General features: G+C 41.1%; 1 protein-coding gene across 8 annotated transcripts in view; it reads left to right on the top strand.

The window, feature by feature from the left end:
• LOC140249527 (SAM and SH3 domain-containing protein 1-like) overlaps positions 1 to 17,000 on the top strand; it is a 503,646-nt gene that overhangs the window by 388,826 nt on the left and 97,820 nt on the right. For all 8 annotated transcript variants that reach the window (XM_072331311.1, XM_072331315.1, XM_072331314.1 and 5 more), the window contains one exon: positions 15,752 to 15,880. In XM_072331311.1, the coding sequence (XP_072187412.1) occupies positions 15,752 to 15,880 (129 nt within the window). The remainder of the gene's footprint in view (positions 1 to 15,751; positions 15,881 to 17,000) is intronic.

Here is a 17,000-nt window from a genome sequence, read left to right as displayed (position 1 = left end):
CTGCTGTGCAGAGCTGGCTATCTTCTCTTGTACTGGGGGGAACATGGATTGGAGAGTACTGACCATGAGGGTGCATTGCACTTCCCTGCTGGTGGGGTGCATGTTTGTGAAGTGTCTGTGTATATGCAGCTGGAGCTTCAGTGAAAACACACATTGGGGCTGATTGCATCCCACTGCACTTCAGGAAAATGAGTTGTAGGGTTTTAAGGTGTTCTGCTTGCAACAATAATATCTTAGTACTCATAATATATGTCTTCAATAATGGTATAGTGCTGCTGTAGAATTTGTGGGCTTTACAGAGTTGCAGAGATCTCAGGCATTGCATTCTACCTGTCTTAACTGTATCCGAACCAGTTCTGAACTGCATCCATCACTTCGGGATTTTGTACTTGCGGTCTCACAGCAGGAGCTTCCTGTGCATTCTGACTTGTGTAAAAAAAAAAAACAACAAAATCCTTTCAGACCAAAGGGTTTTTTATACAATTCTAGGGTTGGAAAACAAATTGAATGTACTTACGTTCTATTTCTAACTGAAGCTCATCACTTTCCTTTTTACCACCACCAGTGTCACCATGTAGACGTAAACTGAATCTTCAGTGATACCAAATAGTTGATTATTCTTGTGAGTTTTCAGTGGCTGGCTAGCTTAGCACAGTAACTGGAAACTGACCGCCTTTTTTTTTCCATTTAAGTCAAAATGTGTACTTTGTGAGGACAAAAATAAGGAAAAAAAAAAATGTTTTAAACATAAGAGTAATTATGTCCATATGTAATAAGCATCACAGCTTGCAGGCTCTGGCTTCCATTCCGGTTTTCTGTCGTATTCCCATCTCAGAATTCATAAATAACCACCATATAACAGGAAAAGGGTGGAGATGCTGCACACTGCGTGTTGGTTGTAACTTCTGTCTTCAGGTTTCCAACTTCAAGATGACCACGTTTACACTTCAAGAACTCTGTGCTTCAGAGTGTTTTGTGGGGATTATGTCCTGTTTTATATAAGAATCAGGGACAGCGGATTTCCACACTTAACATACATGAGCTGGAGACTGCAGTCCATTTTCCAAGGTTGTAAGCAGTACCTGGGATGTGTTAGTACTGCTAGGTGGGTCCGTGTTGTTACAAATGAGGCAGCAGCACTGGTTCAGCTCAAAAGCAGGTGGCTTCCCCCTCTGGACGTGTATCCTTACATCTGTTTTCATTTCATTGGAGAAAAAGGACTGAGTAGAGGAAGTTTTCCTGCTGGCAGGGCACATTGGAAATCTCCAGACGTGGCAAATTCTTTGGACGTTTTTGTTTGTTTTTACATACCATGCTTCTCTAAAGTTTCTCTGAGGTCGTGTTTTTGTTGTAGAGGAAAATGGCAGTTCCCGGTATCTCTTCTTAGTTATCCTGATTTCTCTCAGTGTTTCAGCTTGTAACGTTCCTACACTGCTTTCTGTGCAGGGTGTAAATAAAAGTTGGAAGATGCTTATTTTTCAATATATTTTGTTCCCTGATGTTTTACTCTGTTCAGTCTTTGAAGAGGTTTGTAAAGAGATCTGTTTATTTCTTGTTTCATCAGTGGAGTTTGCTCAGCTGTAGGCAGTGCAAAATGGTTGTCAGTCCTTAAAAATTCTGCTCTCCTCTTTAATTACTGCTACCTGAATGTCTTGCAGTGAAGCATGAAATGCAGTCTAATCCTCTGTCATCCCACTCCCCTGTGGTGGCGTGGTCTGTTGTTTAGCAAATTGAAGGGAAATTGGGGTATGTCACCTCTGCGAGGTACATTGTTTCTTGCTCAGCACACATCCCACAGTGCATTGTTTAGGTTTTGTGTCTGGAAGTGAGTATGTATATATGTGCAGATGGGTAACATTTGTAAAGCCCGAGCTTTGCATGATATCTATCTAAACTCCGGAAGTCTACCGAGAACATAAGGTCAAGGACTTAATCAAAATATTGGCGCAGTGATGAAGAATTACTTCATTCCACATATGGTGTGTGTTCATGCAGAGAAGAGAATGGTGAGGGATGCTTCTGCAGATCTTTGTTGCAGACTCAACCCTGATGAGTCTCATTGGGTTTGTTCGGTTCAGAGGTCAAGTTTGTAATCACCAAAGTTGAGACAAAAGAAAGAGGTGTGAGTTCTGAATGCTGATTTTCCTCTCTAGCAGACTGCTGCTTTCCTCAGGTAGTCTTTGCCAAGCTAATTGTGGTTTTTAATTCTCCTCACCTCAAATGTACTTCGAACACAAAAGATTCTACAAATTCTTTTTTTTCTTTTTATTTTTCATCTGCCAAACCTAATTACAACTACAGCACGGTGCTTGCAGATAGGTGTTTATGGTGCAAACTGCCACAGAAAAGGTGAGGAGGAATATATTACATCTTTGGGCCTCCTCCCTCTCTTGGGTAGAGCTGTTGCTGTGTAGGGCTCCTATTTTGAGCAGTTAAGAAAGAAAGAAAAGCAATGGCTCTCTGTTCCGGACTTCCACCTCACTCAGGAAAATGCATTTAGTATACTGAGCAAATGGGTGATGGCACACAGCAAATGTGCAGTGATTCTGTATCCAGAACTGTCTTTGTGTGGCTAGAAAAGTGGAGAGAGGATCCCAGTTGGGAAGAGTAGCTGGTAACCAATGAAGAGAGATTTGGGAAACTGGTGTGGAAGGAAGAGTTACAACTTCCATGAGAGGAAATGAGAAGAGCGTGTGCTGAGACTTAGGAAGGAAAAGGTCACTGTGCAGGGTCCCCTGAAGAGGCCCAGGCCTGATGGTGGGGCAACGGGTGTCAGTGGTAGAGATTCAGGCCTGACTGTGAAATGACAGGGCGGTGGGATATCAGAAGGCAAAGCCCTGGTGCCTAGTTGGTTGCACCTTGTTTTGGTTTTGCTTGCAGGCAGATGTAAAATGGGATAAGCTGTTAATGAGCATGTGAGTCATGCGAGGTAATGCCAAGGTAGGTATTACCTGCAGATGCTTCAAGTGGATAAGTTGTAGCAGAGGGCTGGCTGGCTAGCCAGAACAGGCTGAGGCTGAGAGGGTTGTTGACTGCTGATACAGCCAATGCCCTCATTGCCTGTTAACATGTAACTCATTCCCAACCAGCCCTGATGTGCATTCATACCTCTAAATCTTGGAAGAGAGATCTCAACAGGTGTGATTCGCCGTTCTCTTTGTGAGACTTCCCTTCAAGCCCTGGCTCTTCATGCATGAGGTTTACTATCTATCTTTTGGTTTGGGGCTGATAATGATGCATGCTTTGAAAAGTAGTGCAATGTGTAATGCCTTCATTTTGCTCTGAGGGCTCCCTGCTGTTCTTGTGGCTCTTGAGATTGGCCCAGGTACGTAGCTTGTCCTGCCACACTTGCTGGGTTTGTGGCTTGGTGTTCCCTGTGACTACAGGCTGTGCTTTCATCTCAGAAGCAGAATCTGAGGAAACTCATCCATCGGAAGCTTTCTTCTCATCTTACAATCTCTTTCACAGTTAGGTGAGATGTTTTTCTTCTGCATGACACCTTTCCTGACAAATGGTTAGTTTGCGGGGCGCTTTCCTTTTGATGTTCGGGTTGCTGTGTTGTTGTTCAAGTGCCAACTTAGTTTACTCTCCAAGTCCAAGTGTCTTGCAGCCTTTTGACTTGTGGTTCAGGGACTTGAGTTGGTCACAACAAACTATTGGGTATGGTAGAGACTCGTGATTTCTCACATGCTTTATTGACAGTGGGATTCTGCCAGCTTCTGCTTTTTAGGTTCTCCTTCACCACGTGGGGATTTTCACAGAGATGCACCCCCATCTGAAGCATGAAATATGATGTGCAACACTTGTGCAATGCATTCAGTGACCAGCAAAAGCATAAGTATTATCAGAGGGATGCATTACTGGGTAGGCAGCTCCATGGGATTAAGCACTTTCTTGAAGCAAGCACATAGCTTACTCCTTGCTGGGGTGCTCCTGAAAGTAGTAAATTACATGTTGCTTCTTCAAAGAAACGTGTATTTGAAACACCTGGGAGATGTGGCAACCACACAGTTTTTCAAGCCTGGACTCTGTAGGAATTGTAGGTAGGTAGAAATATTTCTCTTTTATTTGAGTAAGAGCCCTCTTTAGCCTAATTAGGAAGCAATTGGCAGTGATGAAGCAATATGGGCACATAGGAATGCAAAATGCACATCTCTGTGCACAGCTGAAGGAAAATGTGCAAATAAAATACCAGATTCCAGAGCAGAAAGGATTATACGCTGACAAGAGAGAGAATTCTTACTGCTAGGTTGATGTCCCTAATTGATATAAACAGGAAGCCCTGTGCAGTCTGTGGTAGTTAAAAGATATGCATCTAAATAATATTTAAATAGATTCTTGCATTTTTAAGACCCACTGGAGTGTAATTGTGTTCAACTTAATTAAATGAACTGAATCCCCCTGATAGCTGTGCATTACTGCTCCTAAATAAAGCACTCTCTAAAGAGACTTCATGATGCTCAGTTAAAACGATAAAATCCTTAGCCAAGCAACATGAAGTGTTGCATGAGCAGCTTTATGTTTAGTTCAGCTCTGTGCTACCTGCAACAGTTAAGAATAAGCATTGGTAATGCTGTGTTGGAGTCAGAACCTGGTGCTTCACTGAAGTGCTTCAGTTTTTCTGTTGCAGAGTCAGTTTTTCTGTTTTTACTGTGTTTGTGGGTATTATTTTATTAAGCTAAAAGCAGGAAGGTGTGCTAAGAACAGCCCACGCAACAAATAAATGAGAGCAGTGGGGAAGTTAACCACATTGCTGTCTGGTTTCTGCTTCTGGCTGCCTGTGTAAATGCGGGCTGGCTATTTAAGCAAACTTGTTATTGCCACTACTCCTCATAAATAACATGACTGTCATTATGCCTGCTTTACACACAAATTGGGATAAGCCCTTTCTTTCAAAACCAAAATATCTCCAAGAACAATATGCCTTGTGTCCTCATTCTTGCCACACACACAAATAAAAAAAAATAGCCACAAGTTGAAGAAAACTCCAAGTCTGCAGGAATATGTTATTTGCCAGGCTCTTGTAGTTCCTTGATACTGCGCTTGTGACCGTGGTGAGGAGCAGAGTACATGTAGTTGGCATGGGTTCGTCCTTGTGTTCAGTTCCCCTCTGTGCAACTTCCCAGGCTTTTGGGGGTTTGTTAGGGTTCTCTTTCCCTTGCTGCACTTCACCACTACCTCTTTGCAGCCCTGTCTGGAGGCCAGGGGCCAGCTGGCAGGGGCCTGAGGTGGGCATATTGAGGTTGCTTTTGGGAGGCTGCTGCAAAGGCAGTGGGGCTGGGCCATCTCCTCTGGCAGCATGGGCAGGGCTGGCACAGGTTGCAGGAAACTGTTTCTTCTGCTGTTAAGATTACTTGGGGAAAAATGGATTTCTGCCATATTCAATTATGGTTATTTCCTTTTCTGGTAAAACACTGCCTGTCAGGAAGCAGTAGGAGTGAAGGAGAGGTTAATCTCCAAGCATGCAGAAGATCTGGATGCATCTTCCAGACTCCTAGCTGCTGAATTTCCAGCAGGAAAGATCAGAAGAATAGCAGTTTCAGAGAACACTTGAGTGCAGGCAGCCTGGCTTTCCAGATCCCACAACTTTCTTGCCCTCTGCACCGGTGGGCTGTGTCACTGGGTACACAGCACCTTCTGTCATGGGGCACAGTGGCCATGACTGACTCCCACAGCTGCTCAGTATATGCCCACAGCCAGTACCATGAGGTCTCTTTGGGCCGGGGATGCTGCAGTCCTTCGGGAGAGCCAGGCTGGATAGTTGTGCTGGACCTGAGGCCTGGTGCACAAGAAGGGGGGAAAACAAACTTCAGGAAAGAGAAATGAAGGGGAGTGAAACAATGTTGTGCTGAGGAAGCCAGGAAAAGGGGTGGGGAGGAAGAAGGATAAGAAATTTCTTTCAGCGAACTTTCCTTTTTCTGAGCAACTTATTTCCTGGTGAAAAGCATAGCAAAGTTTAAGGTAAAGATATTCTTACTGCTGTGGTGCCGGGAAAGACATACAAGTAGAGACGCAAAGGTCAGAGGTGGTATTTGTCACTATAATTTGTCATTATTATTGTTTTTTTTTAATAGAGCACCTAGCACAGTAATAAAATACCATTTCCTCCACAGAGAACTTAAAGATTGAGAAAACTTCTGAGCTCTGGAAAAAACAAATCTGTGCTTTGTTTGGAGAAACTAATGAAGGACCTCCAAATTGGATAAAGAATTATTTTACTTAACTTTTTTTTTTTGCCTTGAGTAATACGGTGATGATTACATATATGCCTCCTGTATGCATCCCTAATGTGAACCTGTGTATATTCCATCTCAGGCAAAAATTACCTTGAGCTTGAACTGTAAATATGTAAGGGATGTGGTGCTGTGAGGGTTTTTGCTGCTATTTGTTGATGCAGTAAGTTTTACAAATCCAATTAGTTTTACCAGTCCAAAGTTTTGTGCTTTCATTGCTGTTTATGATGTTGATACATACTCGTTTCAAGATTAAAAGGATTAGGTTAGAATGAAATTCTGTAAAGCAAACAGATCAGTGTACCGGTAGATGGTATTAATAAACTGGATGTCATTCCTGCATGGAGGTTGACTGACAGAGAAATGAAGCTGCAAAAACAGTTGAAAAATTATTGCCTACTCCTTAAACAAGATCATCTTGGCACGCTCCTTAGAGTATGTTCACAGTTAAGCCCCTATTTTATAGTAGTTTCTCACTTTTTTTTCTTCCCCCCTCCCTCAATTGAAATAGAAAATGAAATCGTACAGCAGAGTCATTGTTAAAGAAGATTGAAGTGATTCTTGGTTCATTGAGCTACTTCAGTGCTTTTCATTGTTTTACTGTATTTCACCAGTACATCCAGCTCTGAGGGAATCACCCTTTTGAATGCTGGTAAAAAGAAGAAATCAGTTTTGACTACACTCAGATATAAATTTGGCCAAGGTTTACTTTCTTTGAGTTTACTGTACTGTTTAGCCCCTTGCCAGATACTCTAAACCTGCGAGCTCAAACTTGGTGACTTTTCAACTCTGTTGTGCAGAGATGCAGTTGTGTGCTCTGTTTGCTTTGTCTTTAAACATCCAAGCTGTTGTTTCTTTCTTGCATATTTTGCAAGTTCTTTGGGTCCTTTTTTAGGGTACTACTTTAATGAGTTGTTCACAACTCAGTTCCATAGGACCCAAACTGCCACAGAATTGTTTTATTGGCTTTTTTTTGGGGGGTCATATGCTACTGCTGGATAGAAAAGCTAGAATTTTAACAAGACCTTATTCACTATTACGGTTCATTGGGCCGGCTCACTGAGATGAAGACTTATTCCATCATCTACTTAAGATGTTTGGTTTTTGTATATCTGTTTCATTAGACTTTAGGCTACCCAGACCTGAAACAACACGCTGAAGTCCCTGATTCTGAAAGTAGTAGTTCATTTCCATTTCTGTAATGGTGCTTTAGTTACATATAGTTGATTCTTAATTCTTGTCACTCTTCTGTATATCATTTGTTTCTGTTCCCAGGTGCCAGGGCAGTTGATGTGTACAGAGGGATGCATTTCCACTCAATGTGGGAAAAAGATTTGGCAAATGCACTGTGTGAAAGGAGGAGGCAGTGATAACAAGGGACACAAATTAGTGATAAGTGATGCCAGGTGAAGCTCTTGCATGGCTTGAGGAGTTGTTTGCTTATGCTGCCTTACAAGCCGGCAGCGATTACCTGTGTCTGACTGATGGCCAGTTGGGTGGGTAGTGATGGCCTAGCAGGTATCATTGTAGACTAAGAGTTCTGATCTGTTTTTTGATGAGCTTATTGCAGATAACCTTGGGGAGAGGAGGATAATATACTGTTATTAGGAAAACTGGACATTAAAGGTGCTTTGAACAAACTTTTTATTCAAAAAATTTGCGTATAATCTTGTCTGTCAAGATAATGAGCATCTGAAAGAGCTGGTTCTGCTTCTGATAAATACCTACTTTATAAGGATGCTGGAATGTACATTTGCATAGATAAAACTTTTTCCTTTAGCATATATATTTATTTATTTATTTATAAATTTTTGTTTTAAATTATTTTTTTACATAGAGGACTTCCTTGGTTGCATGCCAGAAAGAGGAATTTCAATAGTATGCTCTCAAACTGATTTTAATTTACTATGGGGAAGAAAAGTAGATCACATTTGCAATGCTTTCAAGAGGTGCTTTGTTACACCTGGAGATTTCAGGACTTCACAGTGAAAAATGAGGGGAAAAAGATGGTGGTGCAGTTGGTGAAGGAAGTGTTAGATTTGCAACAGCTTTGAAAAGAGGAAGAGTTTCTCTTGCTTTAATGATATGATACGGTATCATACATAATGGGAAAAGGTTGCACAGCTGTGTGATTCAGTATAAAGTTTCTGGGTGTGGAGCGACTGTACTCTGAATTTAGTGGGCTATATCAATTATTTCATATATATTATACAAAATCTTTTCTGTCAGACTGCACCATTGTGCCTTTTATTTATTGTAAAGAATCTCAAATTGTTTAAAATATGCTGTTGAGAGATTGATGGTGTTATTAGATCTATTTTTATAACCGTCTGTAAAGCCACATAACTTAATGATTCAGTGCTCAGATGCCGTAAAAATTAACAGAAGGTCTTCCATTGAATCAGTGTGATCTGTATGTTTTCTTTGTTCTCTCAACATCCAGCTAAAGAGAGGTCAAGGGAACCATGACAACCCTTCAACTCATCTAAAATAGCTGTTCTCAATATAAAAATGTCATGACTCCTACACTGAGTATTTTATGCCTTCCCCTGAATATCAAGATGAGCGTGAGGCTCCCTGGTCTCATTCTTCTTTCTCACTCACATTTCTGACCCCATTGACTGTCAAGATTGACTTTGAACTTGCTACTTAATGCATGGTGGAATTGTTTCTTCTCCTGAATGGAAAATTGTCCTTTCTGAGCCCTAGGAAGAGACAGAGGCATTTTTATAGCAGCTTATTGGATATATTTTTAACAGCAGCTGTTTTGAAGCTAAGCCAGAATGCAAAATGTTGACTATATTCCTGGCAGAAATACGTTGCTAGCAAGGGACAGGTAAGAGAGTCAGAAATTGATACTGTACACAATTATCATGAGGCTCTGCAGTTTATCCTGTGGATGACTGCCCTCTTCATCTGAGTCTGTATTACTGTAACATATACAAGCGTTACTCAGAGAGGTGCATGGAAATGTAACTGGTGTAATTTGAAAAGATGTGTTCCTGATGTAAGTCTGCCTCCTTAGAAAGAATTGTGGAAGAATGTGAAATAGTCTCTTTTAGATGAGTGGCCTAAATTTGTGTATTCATTTGTAGCACAGGAAGTGCTGTCACAGTTTTATGTCTAGATCTGTGTCTGTGATGGGGACAGCAGTTCCACAGCCAGCCCAAAAAGGGGAGGGAAGAAGGAAGGGGAACAGAAGGGGAAAAAAAACAAACAATGGCAATGATCTGAGGAGGAAAATAAGCTTAGTTTTCTATTATAAACTATTGTAAGCCACATTATGGCTGCTTAGGGCAGTATACACAAGGTTCTATGAGCCCACATTGGAAAAATTCTTAAATAGGCTGCTGCGTTGTTCAGAGTTCTCCCATGGAAACCTGAGCATCCCTTGCTGTCTAGGTAGGTTAGTTCTGCTTAGTTCTGGAGATCTTTTTGGCTGTGTGAAGTCCTGCTAAAAGCAGTGCTTTTCTTATGCACAAACACATTCCCTTTCCACAGATGTTCCCATTTCACAACTTTTTTTGGTCCCTCTTCTTTCTCTCCAGCCCAAATGAGCCTGTTTGCTCTGGACCACGTTCTGGTTTCCATTTCTGTACTACTTACAGCTATCCAAACCAAAGGTATTATTTAAACTTATGGTCATGTTCCACACATTTTTGGTAGGTGTCCCTGTTAAGATCCAAGTGCCAGAAATAAGCTGTTCATGTTTACAGCCATTTTCCACACAGTAGTCCTGTGTCTCAAGTATGCAAATGGATTTTTCTCATCTTGGGCTGAGAAGGTCAAAAGCATGTCTTTGCCAGGGCATGATTGCAAAGCGTTGCAAAAGACCATCTTTACTTTGGCTGTGTCTTTTCCTTATACATTGACGAGAAATAAGTCAGTTTTTTCCTGCTAGTTTCTGAGCTGTTCCTAACCTCCCAAGATTATTCTTGTTCTGTGGCTATAGCTGGAGTGGGTATGGCGATTGTAATTTGTGTGGCTGCTTTGTGTGCTGTCATCTGTATCTCCAAACGCAGCTGGAGATTCCTCTGACCTAACAGGCTCATAGCATTCACATTTATTTTACAAGTTGGAGATTGTCACAGTTGCATGAATTCCACCCCCTAGCTTGGAGAATGAGTGCAGTTGCCTAATAACCAAGACCTCTTTCCTGGCATCCGTAGCTGCAAGAATAGGGGGATGGGCTGGAATGTGCAGCTTTGTAATACTGTGTCAGAATCTGAGGTAGTGAAGTACAAACTGTCACTGGATGTTTTTTGGTTTGGTTGGATTTTGTTGTTTTGTTTGGCTTCTTCTAAAACTCTTATTCTGCATGGAAATTTGAGCAGAAAGAACATACACCAAGGATCTAGGTGCATACCCAGGTTCATAGAACCTTTGTTACTAGCAAAGGTAGTTATTCCTCCTGTCCTGGTAGTTTCTGTTTTACTGTAGTTGTTTTTCAGATATGAATGTATTCTTATTTAATTTTATTGCCAGAAAAACTTGCTGACAAAACATTTTTCTCTTTACACTTTTAGATGTCAAATACAAAGGACTCTGGTAGCATGTTAAGTTAACTGATGTGCAGTGACCGATAAATCTTAGCTTCATAATAAGTGTATCAGATCATTCCAGCTCTTCTTTGTAGTCACTCCATTAACATGAATCTCGATGGATTCCTTTGGTATTCACATGCATATCAGAACTAATTCTCTGGGCATTCCAGGGTAATTCATCTGTTACCCTCTGTTTTATGACGCCAAGAAATGTTGTATGCATACATTATAAGATGGAAATTTATGAGCGTTGTTTGACTACCAAAGCTAGAAATCTGAGATAACTCCAGTTTTCATTAAAATGTTTTATTAAGCAGTAATTCTAGGCTCGCCCCTTCAGAATTAGTGGGTCATTTTGCTTTTCTGAGAGTCAGACTGTTTCTGAAAATGCCTCAAAAAGTAGCAGAGTTTGAGGAGAAACATGTTGTTGCTTCTTACAAATATTTCAGGAATGGTGTTTGTAATGAATATTTCTGCTGCTTACAATTTTTTTTTGCTCCAGAGAAGATCAGTGGGATTACATATCTTGGACGTTGCAGTTTGTGTGGCAATAAACACAACTGGTGCACAATGGTTTTCGTGGCAGGACTCTAATAACTGTTATATTTGTAGTAAAAGAACAAGAAGAGCTGTCAGGAAGTCTTCTTTTTTCAATCATTACTGACCTAAAGCACTGAAGAGCACATCATGGGTGCTATATTACAGATATATCGGTAAGAATATATTTGAAAGCTATGCCATCCTTCATTAGGATCACATAAGCTAATTCAAATATAGGACTGCCCCTGTGTGAAAGTGGGACATAGTGGTGCATAGCTGAAGGCTTACTTTTAAGTTACACTGGCTTGTTAGTTTTGGTATCAAATGGCTGTATGCTGTTTTTGTAGCTGTGAAACTCAAGTGTTGATTCAAGTTTGTTTTTGTAACAGAACCAAGCCCACGCTGTAAGGCTGTGTATAAGGAAGAAAAGAAATAGTCAAAACTCATTTGTTTGCTTGTTATTTCTATTATTTTAAATATCCTTTAGGTTTTGGCTTGCAAAGGAAATTATGAAAATTAGCATCAACTTTTATTCTTTATGCATCAGGGTGAAATCTCTTCTAAGCATCGTTAGTTATGAATGCTTTTATTGTTCTGTTTTATTAATCAGGGAATCTTTAGAATGTTTTGGACAATTCCTATGACTATCTTTGCCACCTCTGCCTTGCAAGGGAGATGAATGAATTCTTAAGTTGGATGCTAACGTTCCACATGTGGGTATTTTTCACTCTGTTCAACTCAGAAACAGACTTGGAATGCAAAGCACACTGGCCGTGTCTGTGTGAGGGAGTTTGAAGCTGCTTGGAGAAGCTTTCAATTCAAGGCACTGACAAGCCTAGAGTTCAAAAGTCATCTGCTGATTTGTTGTATCTCCAGTCTGACATCACCAGATGTCTCATGTAGGTCCTCTCAGCTGTCAGCAGCGCAGGAGGAAAATGAAGAAAAATGAAGCTTTATTTTCTTTAGTTTTGCATGTTTTTAGTAGTATTTAAAGAATAGAAGTGGATGATGGAGGTAATCATATGCATTTAACACACCATGTGTGAGGAAAAAAATGAGGTAATGTAAATCAGATACATAATTGTACAGTTATGGCATTATTTTTTGTATGTGCGATGCGAATGGATTCTACTTGGTATGAAATACTTGCTGTCTTTGGCTTCAGTTGACTTGTGGATCTGTTTTTCCTTCTGACAAAAGCAGTGCTTTTGGGATAATCCTCCATGTAAACTCAGAAAAGCTCTTTGCTGCAGAGGAAAAAATTGATTAATCGGGGTCTTCCACTACAACCTCCTGGAAAGCAGAGATGTAAATGCAGTGTTTACATTTTTGGCATCGTATTTTCATAGAATCATAGAATGGCCTGGGTTGAAAAGAACCACAATGATCATGTAGTTTCAACCTTCCTGCCATGTGCAGGGTTACCAACCACCAGACCAGGCTGCCCAGAGCCACATCCAGCCTGGCCTTGAATGCCTCCAGGGATGGGGCATCCACAACCTCCTCTCCTTGGGCAACTTGTTCCAGTGTGTCTCCACCCTCTGAGTGAAAAACTTCCTCCTAATCTCTAACCTAAACCTCCCCGGTCTCAGCTTAAAACCATTCCCCCTTGTCCTGTCACTGTCCACTCTCGTAAACAGTTGTACCCCCTCCTGTTCATACGTTTCTTTCACGTATTGGAAGGACACAGTGAGGTCTTCCTGGGGCCTTCTCCAAGCAATTTCTGTCCCATCATCTGTTCGGTGTGTTAAGCTGTCTTTCACATGGAACTTGTCCTTTTGGAGTGTTTTTTTTTTTGTTGCCATGAGTTGTGTTTGGAGCTTAGCCCCTCACTTGTGTCCTGTGCCTTGACTGAAATGCGCTCAGTTTCTCCAGGCTTAGTGGCACTGGTGGTCTTTGTCACTTCTCAGTTGGCTGTTCTTTACCATTGCATGATCAATTGCAGTGGCACAGCCCTTTGTCTGTGGAGTTTAATTGGAGAGCTGTCACCAAGCTTATTTTCCTTTAGAGACAGTCACAAGGCTTTATACTTTTGGAGGCCTCCTTTGCAGAAATCTCCATGAATCTTTTGCCAAAATAAGTGAAAATAGAGTATTTGCAAAGCTTTCTTTGATCCTTTGTGCATTGCAGGCTGCTGTCTTATCCGGTCTTAACTTCACTTGTGGTAGTGCTGACTTAGCTAAACAGAAGCTCACCTGATATATTTGGATTTGGAGGACATTACTCAATTCCAGAGTCATTACTGTAACTTTTTAAAGTAGCAACTGCTGTGCTGTATAAACATTAACTACATACATGTATTCCCTAGTAAATTTAGTACATGAAATTTAAAGGTGTCCAGAGTTCAGGAAGGAGACAGGCTGACAAAGTCACAGTGTGCTGGGATGGAATGGCTCGGAATCGGGTTTCATGTCATCTCTTGTAACTCGTGCAGGTTTTTATGTTGCCTGCAACAGTGAGCAATTGAAGGTTATGTTTGTGGGCTACTTTTCTTGTTTGGTGTTTGTTATCCTCCATGGCACAGTGGAGCTTCTTGTCCATACAGAGCATGCAGACCCTGTGAATGACACCTTGTGTGTGCATAGCACCAGAACCTGTGTGCTCAGCCAAGGCCATGGTGACCACTGGCAGAGTGTGCACTGGCTCAGGTGGGTTTGGGAGGCATTTTATTACCCAGCCTATTTGGAAATGACAGCTTGGGAGAAAGTAGCTGGAGAATGTGGTTGCTGCCCATTGCTCCTGAGGCAAGGAAGGCTGCAGCGTCTCTCAAGGATGCCAGTGTTTTGTCCCCAGTGGCATGGGAAGCTGTCTGTCTGAAGCTGTGTAAAGTCCAGAAGTCCCAGAAGTGAGATCCTCCTTGTGCTAAGGGACTTGATCTTGCAACAGTTGAGACTCCCATGTGAGATTATTGGCAGGTTGAGAGGTAGGAAATGCAGTAAAAAAATGAATAAGCATGTATTGAGAAGTGTGTGTATGTGTGTATTTAGCATAGTTATTTTGCTTCTGCTGCTCCAACAAGTGATACACAAGTTGTTCTCCATCTGTGCCATACACACTAGTTTGAAGAAACCACAGATGCTTCTGGGGAACCTTTCTGAGGAATTTTCGATACCTACTGGGCATGTGGAGATGTGCTTTAAAAAAGAAAAGTGTGTTTTACAAGTCTCAGGTTTGGTAGGCATCCACTTTGAAGTGGGAATGTTTTGCTCCAATTACCTGGAGCTGATGCTTTGTTAGAACGGACCTGCCTCTTCCGCACAGTCTTAATGCAGAAAATGGGACTACTTCTTTTCAAATGGCAATAGCTTCTGTAAGATGTGGTTTCTGTTTAAGAGATTTCCTCCTAGCTCATATGTTAACCCTGCAGTGCATCTTAGGAATACTATTAGCATAATTATTTTTAAATGCTTTCTTAATTGCTCAGCTTTTTCTTAATATTGAAGACAATTTCGTGTTTGTGTTGCATCTGTTTACTGATAGCAACAGTGAAATAATGCTGCGGAATATCAGTAATCTCTCAGAATGTGTACACAAAGTATAGGTTGTTATCTTTTGAAGAGTGTAAACAATAAGATGTGCCTTTTTGAAGAATGTATACAATAACACATGCTCTTACGTAAATTAGCCAACAAGAGAAACAGAAGTATTCCATTCCTTGTTTTGGTTTTAGTTAAGTGTATGCTTTCTGTACCAAAAATTGTTAGTCCACCCTGCCCCCTCTGAAGTTTACAAAGATTTCTAATGCCATTTATAAAATCCAGCCTTTTTTTTTTCCCCCTTTATTTCTCGAACATTTAAAAAGACTGAATTAATAGGTGACTACAATTAGGTCCTGGCTATTGCCATTTTGTTAATGGGGTGCCTAGCAGAGCAGAGTTTTGGGACTAAGTGAAGCCTGCTTCCGCCTCCAGAACATCTTAAAAGACCTACTGGCAGGGTGCCTCTGTGGGTAGTATAAACTCTCCTGTTCAAGTCATTTGGCTGGAATTGTTTGCAGTCTTGCTGATTGTGCTTATAAGCAATAAGTTTTAATGTTTGAAATTGCTGTTAATGATTGTCAAGGAAAGCAGGGCTACTCCCAGTAAATAAGGTTGGTGGAACATATGTAATGACTGGCAATGAAGTGAACAGGCAGCTGGTTGGAGAACCAGATGGAATATGGCTGTCTGTGGGTGGGAGCGCACCGAGGCAGATTGTGCCCAGGAATAGTACTGTGCCCTGCTGTCCCTGCTGCTTCTGGCTGTGCGGGAATTAGCAGGGACCCATGTGCTCCTGAGGGGCTGCTGTGACACCACAACTCATTGGAAGGATGATCTGCGAGCCATGTGCCGCCCATGCTGCAGGGATGTGATTCCATCGGGGTTGTGCTGTTACTTTTAAACCTTATTTTTAAGTTGGTTAACCTCTCCTTTTTTCCCTTTGTCTCCACCACAGGATGGCTCACTGGGAAACATTGATGACCTTGCACAGCAGTATGCAGATTATTACAACACCTGCTTCACGGATGTGTGTGAGAGGATGGAAGAGCTGCGCAAACGGAGGGTTTCCCAAGACCTTGATGTGGTATGTACAGAGGTTATGACTTTATTAACAATGATGACTTTATTTAATAATGATGCCATTTGTGACCCAAAACAGTCACCAGTATTTCAGTTTGATGATTTGAAAGTTACTTTCCTATCCAGGGAAGTAACAGTATGTGATTGCATTTGCACACACAAGTGCTTCAGCAACCTCAATTTAACACTTGGAAATCAACTGTTTATTTATTTGTTTATTTAGCCTCTTTGGGCATCCTGTTCCACTTCTTCACCGTCTTCATAATGAACCTTTTTTCCTTCTGATAATTCTGTTGAATACCCTCCCATGTCTTTTTACGCCTGTTGTCTCACATTGTTGTTCCATACACCACTGTGGCGAACTGGGCACCACCTTTTTGATAGTTTCTCCATAGCTACCAATGGGATACAGGTTGGTCTCCTCAAAGCTGTCGTTTTGGGTTTTTTTCCAAGCTAAATCTCCCAGATCTCCTAGCATATTCTTGTAGGGCAAGGATCCAAACCCCTGAAAACACATTGTCCCTGTATCTTTTATTGGGTCATCTCCTTAATGCATTTTTGTTGCCTTTTTGGAGGAGCCTTTTCATGAGGCGTGTCACAGAAACATGCTTCTGGCTTTTTCGATAATTTCTATTTCCATAATGTTCTTTTACATTTATAATATTTACCACTGCTTAGGATGTATGTGCATGTCTGTATTGTGCTTGTGTATTACTGATAGTTGTGCTCTTTCATTTTGAACCTTTTCTTTAGTTTTTGTGATGTTTATAAAAATCTTCTGTAACAAAGAGAACAGAGATTTTGGGTCTGATTTGATCTTTAAGTTCATGTTTCTTAACTGTATATGTTTCACTTGCAGTTCTGTAGATATTTCCTAGAAAAACTTGTCTGACTCTAAGCAGATTACTGTAGGAATTCTTCAGTAGAGCATTCCTGGTTTTGCTGTGTTGGTAATATTTCCTTATCACACACAGAAACTCAGAACCGAATTTTCTAGTTATTGCAGAGCCTGTACATTGTGAAGCTGATGATGTAATTGTTCCTAGTGGTTTTGCTTTGAAACACTGTGGTGTTTCTGTTATGAAATGATTTTTATAAGGAATAGGTTTGTATGCTGTCATTTA

This window comes from Excalfactoria chinensis, chromosome 3, assembly GCF_039878825.1.
Source record: "Excalfactoria chinensis isolate bCotChi1 chromosome 3, bCotChi1.hap2, whole genome shotgun sequence".
Classification (NCBI taxonomy): domain Eukaryota; kingdom Metazoa; phylum Chordata; class Aves; order Galliformes; family Phasianidae; genus Excalfactoria; species Excalfactoria chinensis.
The sequence above is the reverse complement of the archived record's forward strand: the minus strand, read 5'-3'. Positions and strand labels throughout refer to the sequence as shown.